This window comes from Heloderma suspectum, chromosome 7, assembly GCF_057233095.1.
Source record: "Heloderma suspectum isolate Gila_16-S chromosome 7, 16-S_ref, whole genome shotgun sequence".
Taxonomy (NCBI): Eukaryota; Metazoa; Chordata; class Lepidosauria; order Squamata; family Helodermatidae; genus Heloderma; species Heloderma suspectum.
Window position 1 is genome coordinate 68675094 of NC_139464.1, and position 19536 is coordinate 68694629.

At 43.0% G+C, this 19536-nt stretch overlaps 1 protein-coding gene across 5 annotated transcripts in view; it reads right to left on the reverse strand.

The window, feature by feature from the left end:
* Positions 1 to 19536, reverse strand: part of CNOT2 (CCR4-NOT transcription complex subunit 2) — a 72571-nt gene that overhangs the window by 17509 nt on the left and 35526 nt on the right. For 4 of the 5 annotated variants that reach the window (XM_084810500.1, XM_084810497.1, XM_084810499.1 and 1 more), the window contains exons 2-4: positions 5154 to 5276; positions 3621 to 3687; positions 206 to 353 (exon numbers count right to left, since the gene is read on the reverse strand). In XM_084810500.1, coding sequence (XP_084666626.1) covers positions 206 to 353; positions 3621 to 3687; positions 5154 to 5276 — 338 coding nt within the window. Of the gene's footprint in view, positions 1 to 205; positions 354 to 3620; positions 3688 to 5153; positions 5277 to 17791; positions 17874 to 19536 lie in introns of those variants that run through there. The other variant, XM_084810501.1, reaches the window with a different exon arrangement.

Genomic DNA, 19536 nt, shown 5'->3' on the forward strand with positions numbered 1-19536 from the left:
GATAAATATTATTTTCTGTAGGTAAGAATCAATATTGCATGAGAAGCTTTTCCCCACCACCCTCAAGTACAAGCAGTGATCTAGAAAATTAACTCGTTTCTTCTCTTTTTAAAAAAGTGCATCTAGAATGCAAAATAATTTAAAGTTAAAAACTATGCATCATATTTAAGAATGCCCTGCAGAAATAATTGCTGTCAGTAAATACCTGCTCGGAGATGGAGGCGTGTGAAGTGACATTGTTGGTACCCCTGTTGTTGGCGTTACGTGGCTTGGTAACTGAGTGCCTTGTGATAAGCTGCGATTTAACTGAGGGGTATTGTTGCTCATTCCCCTCATTGGAAGGCCTAGTGCACCTATCGAAAAAAATTCAGAGGAGTGGGAACATACAGAATTAATGAACAATCATATCTATTTTGTGAAGATGTGAATTCACTTTGATTTGATAGCAAAAAAATGGTATTTTAAGAAAATATGCAAGACAATTAAGGAGGGAGGGTGTGCTTCAACAACAAAATTTAACAGGCTGAGTTTTTATGACATGAATTCTCAATTCACTGGCTCAAATTTCCAGACTAAATTTTCATCAGCAATTTCAGGAAAAGAGGCCTTTCATCTGAGAATTCTAGATATTAAATATACAATGTCAAGATACATTTTTGTCTGACACTTTTATTCATTTGATTAACAAAATCTACTCTATTAAAAAAAACCCTAACATCTTCAAAAAGAATCCAGGCTAAAACAAATTTTAAATTTAAAAGACACCATAAGTCAATTTCAACAGAATTTGTTTTTTGAAATCATTTTGAAGGGCACACCACAAGTCTTCATTTTCAGTATGTATTGCTAGACATCTTGTCACTTACACTTCAGTAAGTACTAAGGCTAAGATCCTACAGCAACCTATTAATATTGGCTGAATCCAATGGTGTCTGTTTGTCAGCGGAATGGACACCGCTTGTGGAATGAATCCCCCCACCCACCATTGCAGCCCCCCCCCCAAGAAATCTGCTCTGAAGGATTGGGGATTCTTCAGAGCAGATGGAGGGGGGACACAAATGGAGAGGAGTAGAAAGGCATCCCATTACATAAGCAGAACTCTGTTTGCATGACTTTGGAGGCAGCCCTATGTCCCACTCAACTAAGCTGGGCTTACTTCTGAGTAAACATACACAGGATGAGACTGCACATAATTTAATGTACTTCAGTCAAAAACATAAGCACATATATTTGATGAAATCCATGTTGACTTCAAAACCAAACTTTTAAAAGGCGAAATGAACGGGTTTGTAGGAATCTGGGATTTAGTAGTTTCTCATTCATCACATAGCTTATTTTTAAGAGGTATGAAAAAGGAAGCCAAGGCTTTGTGTATCTGTTCATCTACACCCCAAAAGTAGTATTTGTTATATATGTAAATATATCTCTGTTTTAACATGTCAGGCAAATTAAGTAACTATTTCCACTAATAATAAAAATCCTTATACCAATATTATATGTATGATAAAAGTCCTTATAAAATATACTATTGCAATAATCTAAGACGAACATTTAATAGGAACATTTCAAGATTTTTTTAAAGAAAAATATTATATTTGTGTAGAGATATATGTATGTATATAATATATATATATGTATGTATGTATGTATGTATATATATAAAAATATTGAGAGAGAGAGAGAGAGAGAGAGAGAGAGAGAGCACACATGCGAAAAAGAGAGAGCACACACACATGTGAGCTTGTGAGCTCATGAGAAAAAGAGAAAACCAGGAATCATTATACACTCAACCTGTAAGGCACTGTTTTAGAGACAAATTTCCAAATAATATTAGGGAGCAATGTGAAAAGGATACAGCATGTCTTCAGCTCCATTTTAAGTCAACTAATAAATGTGTTACTTAAACTAAAAGCGTACTGAATTAGTGTAATACTTTGTATTCTATTTCTATTCTATTCCATTCTTAGCCTAAAAAAGGAAAACTAAAATGAAAATTTCACCCTTCCTCCACAACCTCTGAAACATGCACTATACCCAATAAATGATGCTACAACTATTAACTTTGAAATTCTGCAACGTACATATTAGTGCTGAAAGTACTGATTAATTGGTACAATAAAAAGTCAATTAAAATCACTGCATATGTGCCTTTTTGTTTTGCCACAGGGAACTCTAGCAAAGAACTTAAAAAGGTATGCAAGTAGCCATTTCCCTGAATGAGAAGGGAGCATTGCCAATAATATTGTCTATAGAGACCAATTCATCCATGTACTTCTGGGACTTCAGCCTCCCCAACAGCTCAGAGATGTTACATGCAGCTGCTAGGGCTGTGATTATCCTTTGTTGTAGGAAGCTCTGGAAGCTCATGTGCCAAAACCATCATTTCCACCTGAATGATTAGCCAGGTTTCCTACTGCCTGCCTATCCTGCTTGCTCTTCACAGCCCTGGGAAAAGGGGGCTAGCTCTTTCTACCACAAATACAACCATGCTCTTCCACCCGTGAACATGGGAAGAAGAGAAAAAAAAATTATCCTCGTCGCCTGCGCTTGGTGTGATTAACATCATGAACATTAACAAAATTGTTTGGGGCGGGGAGCTTAAGACATCTTAGTTGTAAGGACTGAAAGAATAAAAACGATAACAATCTTAAGAGCAATTTTGATTACATTATTTCAGCACTGATCAATGAGGAAGAAACTGTTACATCATGGGGAGTATCTCATGTGGGCAGTAGCAAACTTGGTGATGTTCACCTGCTGAAGCATGTAGGAATTCCTAGGCAGCTCCTTATGGGAAGCACTTTTGTCTAGCTTCACATTTCATTCCTGTTAAGTTCTGACCAGGTCTGGAAATAATCCTGACCAATTATATCTGGACAAAAATAGTATGATAAGCACATCCAAGGGGACACTGCCATTCCTAAAACCCATGTTTCATGAATATTCTAGTGATGGCCATTACAATGAACAGCAGTAATGAACTACTCAATAAGGCAAATGGAAAAAAAATCCAGTACCATACAGATGATGTCTACAGCCTCCTGCAAAAGATTCTTGTATTCTCTGAGAACCTTAGTATTAGACAGAAAGCAGGAGGCAGCCTAAAGGGGGGGGGGGGGGAGGCACCACAATCATTTTTTTCCCTTGTTTTGTTTTTGCAGCTTGTGGGCTTTTCTTGTTTTTAAAATCTAATAATTTGTTTTGAATGTATAATAACAAAACATTTCGAATCTAATTTCCCATCTGCTCCACTTAGAAATATTATATTAGGTGGTATGTAAATATTATAAATAAAAATATTATGACTCATCAGTAGTGTAAAGGGCAGCAACCTAATGTTAAGGATCTGATGCTGTGTGTTGTACTATATCAAAAAAAGTTCCATTTTGTAAAAAGTAAAACTTTAACCTATCCAATTTTGTTATTTACCAGAAAACAAAAGTTTAAACCATATTTGTAAGAGATAAGGATATGCTGAAATCATACTGATAGGGAAAAGAAAGCTACAACAAACCCACATGGTTTCAAAATCATTACACACACACACACGCACACGCACCACCACCACCACCACAACCACCACTAGTGAATGAGCCTATTATAACAGATAGAATTCTTACTTTGTTGCCCGTATAAACTTGCCCCAAACTGAGACAGCTGACCTGATGTTGATGGTGATGCCAGCATCTGAAAATTGGAAAATAAAAAATAAGTCAAGTATAGGATAATAAAATCTTTCTACAACGTTAACGTCCTTAAAGAAAAATAATGAAGGCAGCTATAAAATCCATTTCATTCATCTACTGAAGTAAAGCGGAACAATAATGTTTATCAATACATTGTTATCAACATTGTTACAGTAGGAACAGGAAATTGGAAGAGCCCAGATATTTATGGGTATGTGCATGGGCTCTGGATCTTGGAAGTAGCTGGGTGAACACTAGTATCAAAAGAATCATAGAATCATAGACTAGTAGGGTTGGAAGGGGCCTACAAAACCATCGAGTCCAATCCCTGACTCAATGCAGGAATCCAAGTCAGAGCATCCCTGACAGATGGCTGTCCAGCCTCATCTTGAAAGCCCCCAGTATGGGATAGCCCACTACCTCCCTAGGTAATAATTTAAAAATAATTTAATAAAATACTTAGGCCAGCCTTCCCTAACCTGGTAGCCTCCAGTTGTGTTGGACTGCAATTGTAAACTGCCCAGAGAGCTTTGGCTATCGGAAGGAGCATTCAGTCATAGAAAGCCTGTGCATGTAGTCTGATGTGGTACAACCCAAAAACAAGTTTACCATTTCACTAAAATTGAGTTGAATTATGTGCAATGCTGATCAGCCATGTAACAATATGTCAATTAAAAGCTCAATGAACTATATAAATAGCATTTCTCTCTATCAGAACATCTGAATAATGGAATGTTTGGGGTGATTCCTAGTTTGCATTTTAGTGTACAACATCAGTCAATGTGAAACTGCAGAAGTTACTGGACCAGCCCAAGCAAAAGAGCTATTATGATTCTAAAGGCATTGACAAATCCATGGAGGACATCTATCAATGGCAGTTGGCCACTGATTGGCAGAAATGTGGGGCCTCTATATTTAGATGCAGTACACCTTTATCCATGATATACTGGGGACAGGAGGAAGCCATCACTTTCATATCCTGTGTGTGAGCTTCAAGAGGCACTCAGGTCTGGTAGAAGAAGAGCCTACCAGTTTTCTAGTTAGTTGGAAGACATGCACTGGCTAGCATAACAGATCAGCACAGATCTTTATTACATAAATGCAGAGCTGGAAAATCCTCAAGCTCTTGGATACTTGTGCTCCTAAACATGCGATGCTTGCTCCTAGGAATGTAAAATATTTTCCAATCTTGTACAAAATTATGCCTAAACATCTGATACTGGATACCAAATATTTTAATGCTAACTCCTATGAATTTCAATTATTTTTCTAGCTAATGTTTAAATCTATGCAATATCCTGAGCTTTCCAATCTATCCAATCTGTGTGTGTGTGTGTGTGTGCACGTGCGTGTGCACATGCACGCGCGCACTCACACACACTCTACAAGTTCCTTACCCCTGGTTACAAAATCATGTTTTTAACTGGCTAAAAAACAGAAGGAAAAAAAGCTTTCACAAAAGCTTACATCTTTTTCTGATCGATGTGGGAACATCGAAGACTGGCTGTAGTACATGTTTTCATCGTGGTAGTCACTGTCGACCCCCTCTACAAACTTCTTTCTTGAAGCACCAAACATGCTGTTTGTCACCTAGAACGTAAGAATATGGCATTATTCTCTATACACAGTTATTTCTAAAAGAAATAAAAGCAAAGCATTTCCTTCATTTACAGATGTGCTTTTAAAAAAAGCCACACAGGCATTGTTCTGATGTAACACAATATGGGGGTGTTATTTCATAATATATTATGGGAATGTGATTTGGCTCATGAGCTCCGGCCTCCCCTCTCCTCTAGCATGGCCAAGACATGATCAGAAGCTTTTGCTTCCATTTTCAATAATCCACAGTTACTTACTCTGGCTTACTGTGAACAAGCAGGTGTGCTGGTATGTGCTGCTCGATCATTCCCGCTTGGCTCTTCCTCCCATGAGCTGCTAAACAAGCCAGGGACTATTGGTGGCTTGTTTAACATGATATCCAAACTGGGAACTCTGGCTTGTTCCTCTCCTAACAAGCCAGGCATAAGCCAACAACAAACCCTAGCTTATGACTCATGTTAGGAGAGGAATGAGCTAGATTTCCCGGTCCAGGCAGGAGATACCAAGAAGAAGCAATCAAATAGCATGAACCAGTACACTTGCTCATTCATGGCGAGAAAGAATGTTAACAGATTCTGGCTGTGATATCGAACTGGGCCTTATGTCTGAACCCCAACAAGCTGTGATTAGCTTTAATTCTGGTTTAGGCAAACAAACAACTTCAGACTGTGGCTTACAATCTTAGCTACTTTCTCTAAACCACAGTTAAGATTAACCACAGTTCCAGTTTCAGACATAAACAATAAATCATGATAAATTTAAAATGGAAGTGAAAGCTTCCAATCTCCTCAGTGCTCCACCAGAGTAAAGGAGAGGAAAAGCACACAAGTCGAAGGCTTATGAATGTAATCCTAGACCATAGGTTAGTGTTACATCCAAACCGGTTCATACACTCATTATTTCATGCGGCAAGTACTCATTCTCCAAAATGGGGAAATGGCTGAACCCAAATCTATGTACTGCTTCTCTCAAAACAAAATTTATACTGTGTCCATGCAACCCAATTCTCTGGTGATGTTTTTAAAAAAAAAAAAAAACACCTCACAGTTGTATGTATCTTTTTTTAATCTATTAAACATTTAGATAACACTGCTAAAAGTGTTATATTGCACTTTATGGATTTTATGTTTTGAATAGTTTAAATTATTGAACTGTACATCGTTCAGGGAACTTAGGTTAGTAGATTACTAACAAATATAATAAACATGTATGAAGTATTTTACTATCTATAGGCCCTTATAACAGCCCTATGAAGTAGGTAAATATTGTAACTGTTGATGGGCAAATAAAATAAACTGAAATCCTTGCTTAGTTATAGAGTTCTTATCAATTTACCAAGAGCACTGCATATTTGCATTACTGTAGCAGAGCAGACCTCAGACAGTGAGAGAAACCAAGTCAGATAGTTGATGACCATATAAGGTTAGCTTCTTTTGTACTCATTCACTAATGATGTTTCGTTCAGTAAAGGTTATTGCTTATTAACTTCTATTTTACACAAAAGCATATCCCAGGCTCCCCCAATACACTTAGCTAGTGCTCTCATTTCACAATTGGCACATCCCATTGCACAAATCTCCTGAGAATGTAATTATCACCTACAAAATGGAATGCAGTATCTAACAGGGTAAGGGGATTATCTCCTCTTTTACTTTGGCTGAGCAAAGTGATGATGAGAGGAGAAACCCTTGATGGCAGCTGCTCCTAGCAAAGGTGAAGAACAGAGACAACCAAAGTAACTATCTTGCATACGCTGAAGCCAGAGACAATGCTCTTTACCAGTAACTCACAGAATCATAGAATAGTAGGGTTGGAAGGGGCCTACAAGGCCATCGAGTCCAACCCCCTGCTCAATGCAGGAATCCAAGTCAGAGCATCCCTGACAAATGTCTATCAAGCCTCGTCTTGAAGGCCTCCAGTGTGGGAGAGCCCACCACCTCCCCAGGTAATTGGTTCCATTGTCGTATTGCTCTTACAGTCAGGAAGTTTTTCCTGATGTTCAGCCGGAATCTGGCTTCCTGTAACTTGAGCCCATTATTCCGTGTCCTGCACTCTGGGATGATCAAGAAGAGATCCTGGCCTTCTTCTCTGTGACAACCTTTCAAGTACTAGGGATATGATCTCACTACCATAGCATTGCCCTCATTATAAAATGGCTATATTCCCAAGGTAGAAGGCTTTGTATTTAGCCATTAACTCCATTCAGACATTAAGTGCACAATCCTATGCATGTTTAGCCAGAAAAAAGTCCTAAAACTCCCAGCATTCTCTAGCCAGCCATGCTGTTGTAGGACTTTTTTCTGTCTAAACATGCATAGGATTGTGCCTTAATCATGTGTACCCACCCCCTATGCAATCATCATGAGGTCTGGAATCCCCTGAAAATAAAATCTCATAAATTAGCACCCCAGTCTATCACGGCTTATGGGTTCAGGAACAAATGTTCACACAGACTTCTCAACCAAGGCACATATTTATTGTGTGACTTCTGTGCATTCATCACTTTCAGGCCTGCTCTGTTAACAAGGCCAAATAACTTCCATTTCTCATTTAAACACAAACACACATATGTCTATCAACATTTCAAAAGGAAGCACTGTGCAATCTCAAGGAAATTTTGTGCCTTTTTAGATAGCATAACAACCTTACATGCCAGGGGAAATTTTCAATTACTGGAAGAATGAATCTGGTTATGAATTGAGAGACATTTTTGTAAGAATATGAAGCAACGTAACCAGAGTTACAACTGCCAAGGGAAAAAGATTCAGTAACTGTAACAAATTTACACTGGATCTGGTTCCTAAGAGAAATTTGTACAGTAGCTTTGTGGATTACAGAGTCAATGGAATAATATATGTTAAGAGCCAGGGCCTGCAGGAGAAGCCACCACCACCACCACCGGGGAAGAGGTGTGCTTGCTGCTGCTGGGCCTGCTACTGCCGCCGCTGCCACCACCACCAGGCCTTCCCTGTGGACTTCTGCCTGGCAGACCGCCAGTCCCTGCAGGACCAGGCCCCCAGGTACCGAGCCAGCTGTGCTGCTCCACCTGCCCCTCTCTGGAGGGGCTACATAAGCTGGCTGGCTGAGGTGGCCTGGGAGAGCCAGGGCCTGCAGGAGAAGCCACCACCATCATCACTGGGGAAGAGGCGTGCTTGCTGCCGCTGCCGCCGCTGGGCCTGCTGCTGCCGCCACTGGGCCTGCTGCTGCCGCCGCTGCCACCACCACCAGGCCTTCCCTGTGGACTTCTGCCTGGCAGACCGCCAGTCCCTCCAGGACCAGGCCCCCAGGTACCGAGCCAGCTGTGCTGCTCCACCTGCCCCTCCCTGGAGGGGCTACATAAGCTGGCTGGCTGAGGTGGCCTGGGAGAGCCAGGGCCTGCAGGAGAAGCCACCACCACCGGGGAAGAGGCGTGCTTGCTGCTGCTGGGCCTGCCGCTGCCGCCGCCACCACCACCACCACCACCACCAGGCCTTCCCTGTGGACTCCTGCCTGGCATTTTTAAGGGGATTTTAATTGTTCTGTTTGTTTGTTTTATTTTGTTGGGGGGGATTTTGTTGTGTTTTTAGGGGTGGGTAGCCTGCCTGATAGGCGGGAGCTAGGGGGCATGTGTCCACCTGATGGAGGCAGTGGGGGGAGTGTTGGGGGCCAGAACATACCGAGGCTGGGCGGCAGGCGCTGGCGGAGCGCTAGGGGCAGGCCATGCCAGGTAAGGGGAACAAGGGAGAGATGTGTAGTATCTGTCCCCTGCTCTGGGCCTGTCCAGAGCCAAAGGATGGCTGGGGGAGGCGTGACCCCATCTTCTGGCCTTCGTTTGCTGCTCTGCAATGCCAGGTCTGTTACCCAGAAAACCTCCCTCATCCATGACATGATCCTGGATGAGGGTGCAGACCTGGCATGTATTATGGAGACCTGGCTGGCCGAGGCTGCTGCTCCAACCCTTGCAGCCATGTGTCCAGCCGGATTTTCGTATGCACAGCAGCCGAGGGCTGGGGATCGGGGAGGGGGAGTGGCTGTTATCTACCGAGAGTCCTTGGTCTTCACCAGACCCCCTCTCCGGGAGACCAAGGTTGCTGAGTGCATGTACTGGAGGTTGGGCCCGAAGGGCAGTCTGGGGATTCTGCTCGTGTACCGTCCACCCCGCTGCACGACTGACTCCCTGGCCGAGGTGCTTGAGGTGGTCTCTGATGTGCGTGTACAGTCCCCTAACTTACTGGTGTTGGGGGACTTCAACGTACATTTGGAGGCCATCCTCACAGGAGCACCTCGAGACTTCATGGAGACCATGGCCTCCTGGGATATGCACCATATTCTAACTGGGCCCACCCATATAGCCAGTCATGAACTAAACCTTGTGTTTGTTTCTGGAGAAGCGGGGAGTGATCTGAAAGTCGGGGGTATATCCACCACCCCCTTGTCATGGTCAGATCACTATCTGGTGACGTTGGACTTCTCGGTTCCACAACCCCTCCACAGGGGTGGAGGACCCATTAAAATGGTCCGCCCCAGGCGTCTTATGGATCCAAATGGATTCCTGAACGCGCTTGAGGATTCTCTGGGGCATGCCAACGGCCACTCGGTCGAGACCCTGGTGGGTGGCTGGAATGCCGCAATCACTGGGGCATTAGATCGGGTGGCTCCGAAACGCCCTCTCCCCCTGAACAGGGCTCGGACTGCACCATGGTTCAATCCGCGGTTACGAGCTCTGAAACAGGAGGTGAGACGACTAGAGCACCGGTGGCGGAAGTCTCGCTCCAAAGACAATCAAACACGGGCTAGAGCTGTATCTTCAGCCTATCACGTGGCGGTGAAGGCAGCAAAAAAGGAATATTATGCTGCCTCCGTCGCGTCTGCAGAGTGCTGTCCCAGGAGGCTGTTCCAAGTGGTCTGGAGCCTGGTCGGTCCTGTGGCTCCGGAACCACTGGAGCATTCTAAGGCCTCCTGTGAGGCTTTGGCAAGGCACCTTGCAGATAAAATTGATCAGATTAGGTGTGTTACTCTGCACGCTGTGGATACAGTTAGTGAGCAAGAGGCGGCCTGTGGCAAACCAGTTTTGTGGGATCGGTTCCAGCTTCTTCCTCCTGATGAAGAGGACAAGGTGCTTTCATCTGTAAGGCCGACCACCTGCTTACTTGATCCTTGCCCATCTTGGCTCATTATGAGCTGCAGAGAGAGACTGGGTGAGGGGATCAAGGCGGTGGTGAATGCCTCCCTTGAGGAGGGAGTGATGCCATCAGCCCTCAAGGAGGCAGTGATAAGACCACTCTTAAAGAAGCCCTCCTTGGATCCTCAAGTTCTGAACAACTTTCGCCTAGTCTCAAATCTGCCATTTTTGGGCAAGGTGATTGAGCGGGTGGTGGCGGTGCAGTTGAAGGCACACTTGGAAGAAACTGATTATCTAGACCCATTTCAATCGGGCTTCAGGCCTGGGCATGGGACAGAAACGGCCTTGGTCGCCTTGGTGGATGATATGAGGAGGGCTCTGGATAGGGGTGAATGCTCCTCCCTTGTTCTCCTCGACCTCTCAGCGGCTTTTGATACCGTTGACCATGGTATCCTCCTGGACCGCCTGGAGGGGCTGGGCATTGGAGACACTGTATTGCGGTGGTTCCGGTCCTTCCTCTCCAGCAGGTACCAGAGGGTAGCACTGGGAGAGGAGGTTTCGGACCCGTGGCCACTTACTTGTGGGGTGCCACAGGGTTCCATCCTCTCCCCGATGCTATTTAACATCTATGTGAAGCCGCTGGGGGCTATCATCAGGAGGTTTGGGGTGCAGTGTCATCAATATGCGGATGACACGCAGCTCTACCTCTCGTTCAAATCTTCACCAAGGTTGGCTGTAGAATCCCTGTCCAAATGTCTGGAGACGGTGAGTGGCTGGATGGGGAGGAATAAGCTGAAGCTGAACCCTGACAAGACCGAGGTACTTTTGGTGGGAGACAAGAGGAGGTTGGGGGATGTTGACCTGGTGTTGAATGGGGTACGGCTACCCTTGAAAGACCAGGTCTGCAGCCTGGGGGTCATTTTGGACTCCCAGCTGTCCATGGAGGCTCAGGTGTCAGCTGTGAGCCGGACAATGCTGTATCAACTCCATCTGATACCGCGGCTGCACCCCTTCCTTCCCGACCATCTGCTCCCATCGGTAGTACATGCCCTGGTCTCGTCTCGTTTAGACTACTGTAATGCGCTCTATGTGGGGTTACCCTTGAAGACAGTTCAGAAGCTGCAGCTGGTACAGAACGCGGCGGCTCACCTGATTAAAGGCAGCCGCCGGCGAGATCACATCACTCCAGTGCTGAAGGAGTTGCACTGGTTACCAGTTGTTTTCCGGGCCAAATTCAAGGTGTTGGTTTGGACCTTTAAAACCCTATATGGTTCCGGCCCAGCCTATCTTAAGGAGCGCCTCCAGCAACACCAGACAGGCCACTTAACAAGATCAGCCTCGGATGGTCTTCTCTCTGTCCCATCAGCCAGGACAGCTAGACTGGTGGGGACGAGGGAGAGGGCCTTCTCTGTAGTGGCCCCCACTCTGTGGAACTCCCTCCCTAGGGAATTCCGTCATGCCCCCTCTTTAATGAGCTTCCGTCGTGCATTAAAAACGTGGTTGTTCAGGCAGGCATTTGGGGTGGGTTAGGGTATTTTAAAAAAAAATTTATGGTAGAATTTTATTGTTTTAAATTGTTTTATGGTATGTTGTACATCTCCCAGAGTGGCTGGGTGACCAGCCAGATGGGCGATTAATAAATTTAATAATTAATAAATTAATTAATTAATTAAGGTGCTGCACTGTTCAATCCTCCACACATTTACTCAAAAGTAAACCCCACTTTTATCAATAGGGCTTATTCCCAAGTAAGTGAGTAAGGTATTGTGCTGAGATCCAAGAAATCCATTGTTTACAAAACTATGGCCAGGTTCACATGATCACGGGGGTAAAAGAAGCCATCATGGCTCCCCCCCCCACTCCCGTTGTTTACATAATTACCCGTGCTGCAGCCCAGGTTAGTGTGTTGTTTGAACCTGGCATGCAGCACAGAGGGGCTGGTTTCTTACCCACCCTACAACCCCTACTGCATGTCATGGGTTGTAGGGTGGGCACAAACCCAGCTGCCAGGTTCAGATGACATGCCAACCCACGCTGCTGCATGGGTAATTATGTAAACAACAGGCGCGCATGCAGGACACACAGGGCTGGGGGGAGAAGCCATGATGGCTTCTTTTACCCCCGTGATCCCAGTCTATGTAATTTGTTCCACCTGAAAAAGAGCTGTGAACTTCCTACGTTTTATCCTAGGGATGTCAAACCTCAGGCCCTTTCTGGGATTCTCCAGGTGGCCGTGCCCCTTTCCCTTGGCCCCACCTACTTTCCCCATACCATTTGAAGGTTTCCTGGCATTTGCATGGTCCCCCTCCCCCCCCAATTCCAGAAGGCTGAAATGCCTCTCCTAAGCCTTAGTTACTGGCCATAAGAACTTTAAGTCAAAATAGCCAGGTATTTTGTCCCCACCCCTTCTAGCCTTTGGCCCCACCCCCTTAACATTCAGCCCTGTCTACCACTGGAATACAACCCCAAAGAGTCCTCCGAAACTGAATTTGGCTGCTGGTTTGAAAGAGGTTCAGCACTCTTTTAACCAAACAAAAATTGGACCAACTTTAAGTATCACTTTACCTGATGTATGTTGCTAATCAAGACAGACACCATGGTTATCACTGAAATGAAGCCCCCATACACAAAGCTTGATAATCACTTTATCCACTTTTCTAGTTAAATGAACATCTATTTAGATAGCCCTTCTAGAACAGGTTCTAAATCCAAGGCGTTTTTGTTTACTTCTAGCTTGTTTAAATCAAAAGTAAACATATGGAACATATATGAAATGATCTACATCTGCATCAACTATGGAAACAATGAGAGTCCGATGTTTCTCCTGCGTAGAGCTGCCCTACTCTGTCAAAAAGAGAAGTATATAATTCTTAGGGGGTGGGGGACACATTTGCTTTATCATTTCATGTATTTTGCATGAGTGCTCTCTCTTTGAAGCATCTTTCTTAAGCTAAATTATTTTTACCTTCCTAACCTCAGTCTCAAAGATCAAAGAGCGTTTTTCTTTCAATGGAAATTAATTCTAAACTCCTAGAACATGCCTATATTATTTTAGGACTGCTTTGGGGGATTTAACAAAGACTATACACCTAATATTTTCTGCAATTCACAAAACAATTCACTACAAAGATCGAAGTCCTTTCACCAAATGAAGAAACCGTGCAATAGCAAATACCACATCTTTATCCCAACCACTGAGAGAGACTGCTGATAAGCACAACTTTTGAAATAAGTAATATTGTAAGGACCTGTAATGGAAGCTACTCAAAAGTTAAAAGATGTATGTGAACCCATAACTGGAATTCTTGGGAAACCCACCAGGTCTGTCTCCCTGTGGTTTAAGCACTTTTGTCATCTACATTTTCATCACAAGAATTGCTTCCATGTGCACTCCCACAAACAAACAAACAGTGAAATCAGACGCTTCCCTTAGTAGCAATGGAGAATTCTAACTTAAATAAGCTTCCCCCCACCCCCACCCCATGATCAAGAGAAGGTATTTATGTGTTATAGGTATACATGTAGCCATGTGGATGTGGTAACAGCAGCTAAGTTAAAATTGGATGTGCAGTCTGTTTACATAATGGGGTTGTTGTATATGATGAGTTCACCTGTGTCGTATTTGGGAAATCATGGAATAGTGGGATAAATATTTTGTAAGGAAAGCAAGCTCTTGAGGGGAGGCAAAAAGATAGCTTCAGATAAGGGACCTGTACACATACAGATACAAATCCATACAATTTAAGATACTCATTGCTTAAACTTTAAGCCTTAAAGCAAGGGTGTTGAACCTTTTTCAGACAAGGGTTGAATTCAATTTCAAAGAAGCTCTTGGGGGATGTATTACAGCGATGGATGGGGCAAACGACAAAAGAGGCAAGACCCAAAATGCCAGTATATTTTAGTTCAGGTGTGCAGAACATCCACCCTGTGGACCAAGTCTGGCCTGCGGGGCAACCCAATCCAGCCCGTGGAACCTCTTGTGGTTCCTCCAAGGGGCGGGGCTTAGACTCCAAGCCCCATCACCGGGAGAAATCACCTTGGAGGACATTCCCGCGTGTTATCTCCAACTTGAGGTCAGAGATAAAAGCCGGGATGCAGGGTGACCTCACTTGGCCTGTGCCAGAGTGGCTACTCTCCTGGGCATGGGCTAAGTAGCTTCACCTGGCATCCAAGGAGGGGTGGAGAGCCGAGTGAAGCCAGAGACCCAGCTGGTGTTGAGAGGAGCAAATGCTCCTCCCAGTGCTGGCCAAGTCCCTTACTGGAAGGAGGCATGGAAAAAGAAAAAAAGAGGGGTTGACATCAGGGGGCAGAACCACACCCTCTGACATGACGACATCTGGCCTGCAGCGGGCCTGGTGGTGGGACAATCCAGCCCGCCGAAATGGAACAGTTCTGCACCCCTGTTTTAGCTTAAAGCGGTTACTGCCAGTAACTAAGGAGAAGCATTTCAACCTTTTAAAATGGGGGGAAAACCATGAAAATCTGAAATATCCCTCCTCTCACCCCCTAATGGAGATCTTCTCTCATCATGACTTTGCTCTTTTAATTAAGGACTTATTTTAAAAAAAAAACAGGTCTGCCACTTATACTTATTTAAAGACACTTCCTGGATAACCCTTAAATGAAAACCATTAACATAAGTCCTTGAAATATTTCACCTATGGTAGCACATGGAGTGATGCCTACCTAGATGATCCAGGGACAAGGATGTACATATGAAAGCAGTTTTCCTTAAGTATGCAGAACTCACAGTGTTTAGGACTTTAAGGCTGCAATTCAATACCCACCTACCTGGGAGTAAGCCCCACTGAACTCATTAGAACTTACTTCTAAGTAGAGATGTCTATGATTACAGTGCAACGGTCAAGAAAATCCTTAAGGCTGAACAGGTTTTCCACCACAATACAAGTTAGCACAAATACTGGGCACTTATCCCCATCCTCAAATAATGAACATGCAGCACTCAGAGCTTCATATGTAGAACCCTTCAAAAAGCTTAAATTCCTACTGTTCAAGGGGGAATAGGGATGCAGGGGCATGGGGATTGAGTGGTAACCTTTTTCTCAAGAGCAATATGAATGCATTTGAAGATGTTGGATCAGCAGGAGGAACTACACATGCAGTTACCCAGCAAGGTACGTGCATGAGTAAACCTACTTTTACCCATTTAGGCTGTGTTATGTCAACAGCCCTAACACATAGTGATTCCATAGGACCCAATCTTGGTTAGTTTCAACATCCAAGCAGTACCACAGTTTGACCATTCTGACACTGAAGCACATTATGGTTCACCTCAAACCAGAATCTGACTAAGCCTGAGGGGAGGAGGGACCACATGAGCCTGATGCTCCTCCAGGCTCATCCACAGAGTGCCATACCACAGCCTTCATAACCCAAGCTGGATCAGGCCCAAACTATACCAGCCTCATGCAAACATCTAGGACAGGAGTGCAGAACTACAGCACACCAGGGTTCTCCAAAACGCCATGCCACCTTCCCTGGCCCCACCCCCTTCCCCACAACCACAGATCTTTTCATAGTTTACAGGTATTTGTACAGTTTTCCCTATTCCTCATTGAAATGCCTCTCCTGTGACTTAAGTTACCAACAGTAAGAGCTTTAAACTACAATATGCTGGTATTTTAATTTTGGCTCTGCCTATTTTGCCTTCAAACCCAATCCACCACTGGGATGTGGCTCCAGAAAGCTTATGGGACAGAGATTCCCATTTTATATCTCTTGTGCAGTTTTATGACTAAGCAACTTTGTTCTTTGAGAAATAGGTCGTAGGTCTTCCAAAACTGAAATACCTTTAAAGGAGGTCAATGTAATGTTCACCTGAATCATTGCACAGTTTCCCTCTACATCTTATATAAAAGCACAAACTTTGAGTTAACTGGGCAATGTTTTGAAACAAATTAAGATAAAAAGGAATTTTTAAAATCAGGAATAGCAGAGCTGTCTGAAACTCTCTGTATTTTTTAAAGTTTGGATTACATTTTAATGACATTAAAGCAGTGGTGGGAAACCTGGGGCTGACTTTCATCCTGCCTGCTCTGCTCTGGAGTCCCTGCCCATAGAATGAGAGCAGAGTGATCTGAAAGTGTGTATACAGCCAGATCTGTGATTTTAAAAACTGTCCCTGGCCAAGTGGGGAGGAAGTTGCCCATGCATGGAGAGCAGAGTGCCTTGAAAGTTCAGATCCATGCTTTCAAAAGGCAGCCCTGCCCACAATTCTGGTACCCAATTCTGGCTAGGAAAGGGGCAAAATTGATGGGCTGATGCTTTCCTCAAAGCCTTTCCTATGAGGATCAGTGAAAAGTATCTAGTGGTTTTTAATACAGAAAAATGATAGAGGGGGCGATATGGAAATCTACATAATTATGAATGATATTGAGAAGTCAGAGGGATTGTTCTCCCTCTCTCATAAAATTAGCATTTGAAGCCAAATGATATGTTGCATGAATAAGATGTCTTGCAGGTTTTTAATACATTGACAGTAACTTCGGAGGAGTAACAATCCAGATTGGGATTACAGCACTGGATGTGGAGGGGTGGGGGTTAGACTCTGTGCTTCTGCAACTCTCTCCTACTTGAATAAAGAGGTACACACATGAACATGCTGATAAAACATAGAGAGAAATATGGTGACTTCACCCACTTTTGGCTCTGGTTCCACCCACCTCCAAATGAAGCCCACGGTTGACATTATTCAAGGGTTACTAAACCCTGCATAGAAAAGCAGTTCCACACCCCTGCACTACAGGGACCATACATAGTTAAATATAGCTGGTCCTATCCTTTTTAGTTAGTAAGAATTCAAAAGATAAAAATTAGAATGTTAAGATTAAAATAAATACATTCATATCTTGACAAATGGCCCAATAGGCCCTTATGGTGGCTTACAAAATGCCAACAGCAAAACCATTACAATAATGTTAAAACACTCTAAGAGAAACATCACAATAATATCAATAAGTATGACTTACTAAAACTCCAAGCCAAACAAATACAGTATTACCAACTCTACTTTAAAATCAACAACATGTTATAAGTGCCACTGCCCTATATCAACTCTAATCCATAGAAGCAAAATTCCCATTTGGACATTTGATTTTCCTCCCAGTTATTCCAAATTCATTTATAAGAAAAAAACACTCATCCTACAATCACACGCACGCACACAAACACACACACACACACACACGATCCAGAATTACCATTGTATGCACAGTTTTAAGAAACGTAAAGATCACAGAAGTCCCTACAAGTTCAAAGTCACTTTTTTATCCTGGACTCCATCATATATTTAGCAATGCAATACTTCATTGTATTGTCTGTTTACAATCACTTAAACTCTTCCTAGAAAAGCCTAACACACACTAGGAAAATATCTACCTACCTAAAAACTGTACTTTTGCCCATTAACTTTTTTGTGTCTGTTGAAGCAAGCAAGCTTTGATGGATACCTCCTGTAAATGAAGTAGATGAAGTTATTAGAAAAGTTGTGCGAACTGACAACATTAGCAAATACAATAGGTTTTATTTTGCTATAAAGTCAAAAAACATAGTGTAGAGGGTAAGTCTAATTTGTTTGTTACTTACAGGAGCTTTGGAAGGATCTTCAAGAACATTATGGTTGCCATTAAAAATAAAAATGAAATGTGAAGCAACAACAAGTACAGCATATATGAATCCCCTAATGGCACAGTATATTGCCAATATTCATGTTTTACAGGGTTAAAAAAGGCTATCCAACATTAGGTCTTCTACCTAATTGCTCTTTATTTTTTTTAAAAAAGAAAATACTATTTGAGAACGTAACCAATGCACTGATGGATCAGACCAAAAGTCCACCTAGTCCAGAACTCTCTCTGCAACACTGTCCATCCAAGATGCCAATAAGGAAGCTCACAGACAAGTCATGACCGGATACAGTTTTCCCTGATGCTTTTTGTAACCATCTGGTAAACAGAGAAATATTGAGAAATTCAATTTTTAAAACTTATAATACCAAATAAACACCAATAGATTAATCCCATATGAGTTTATAGGAGCTCTTTTTTAAAGCCATAGCCATCTAGTCTGGTTCAGATGTACTCATGCCTATGTTTGTCATTGAAAAGCCTTTGCCTGGCCTACTGATCCATTCACAGAAAGAAGCAATCAAATTCCTCTCCAATATGTCATGGCCCAATTACATAATTATTTATTAGAAGCTTGTATTGACTGCTTTTTCAATAAAATGTTACATGCAGCATTAGCACTCTAGTTCCACATGTCCTTTGGGGCAGCTGATGAAGGAGATGGCAGTGCACCTGACTGGACACAGGGAAGAAGAGTTCCACTGTTAACACCTTCACATAGATCACCAGCGAGGGCATGAGCTTTCAAGCAGCAAACACAAGTGGGTGAATAACATTTGAAATGGCACTAAGCGGGGGGGGGGGGGGGATTACCTATTATCTAAATTTATTACCTATTTGTAATAAGTTTTATTGGATAATTCAAAACAGTAGTATTTTGACAGAGAATACTCTCTTTACTAATTCTCTCCATGTAAACCTATATCAAGCTCTGCCCCCTCAGCCATCTTTTTTACTAAGCTACAAAGCATCAACCTTGAAAGCCTTCCTCTGTAAGGGATACTCTTCACAGTCTGGTTGTTTCCATTGTTCTTGTCCAATTTTACAGTTTCATTATTAAGAAGGGGTGACAGTATACAATATTCTAAACTGGAGCACATCATGGAGCAAGTTTAGGCAACCTGATGCCATCCAGTTGCTTTGCAGTACAACTCCCATAATCCCTGACCATTAACCATGGTTCCTGGGTCAGACAGGAGTTGTATTCTAAAGCATTTAGAAGAGACCAGGTTGCCTACCCTTGCCTTAGATTTATGGTATGATGGTACTTGCTGCTTTATTTCCATCCTGTTACATAATAATTCCTAACAATGAATCTGCCTTCTCACTGAAGTTATCACATAAAGCTTTCAGTGAGCTTTCTACTCTGACTCAAGATCTTGTTCTTGGGTAGTCACAATCAATTCAGAATCCATCAATGTATATGTGAGGTTAAAACATTTCCTTCTAACATGCATTTTTGTGCATGCACTTCCACTGAATCTTATCTACCATTCTGTTG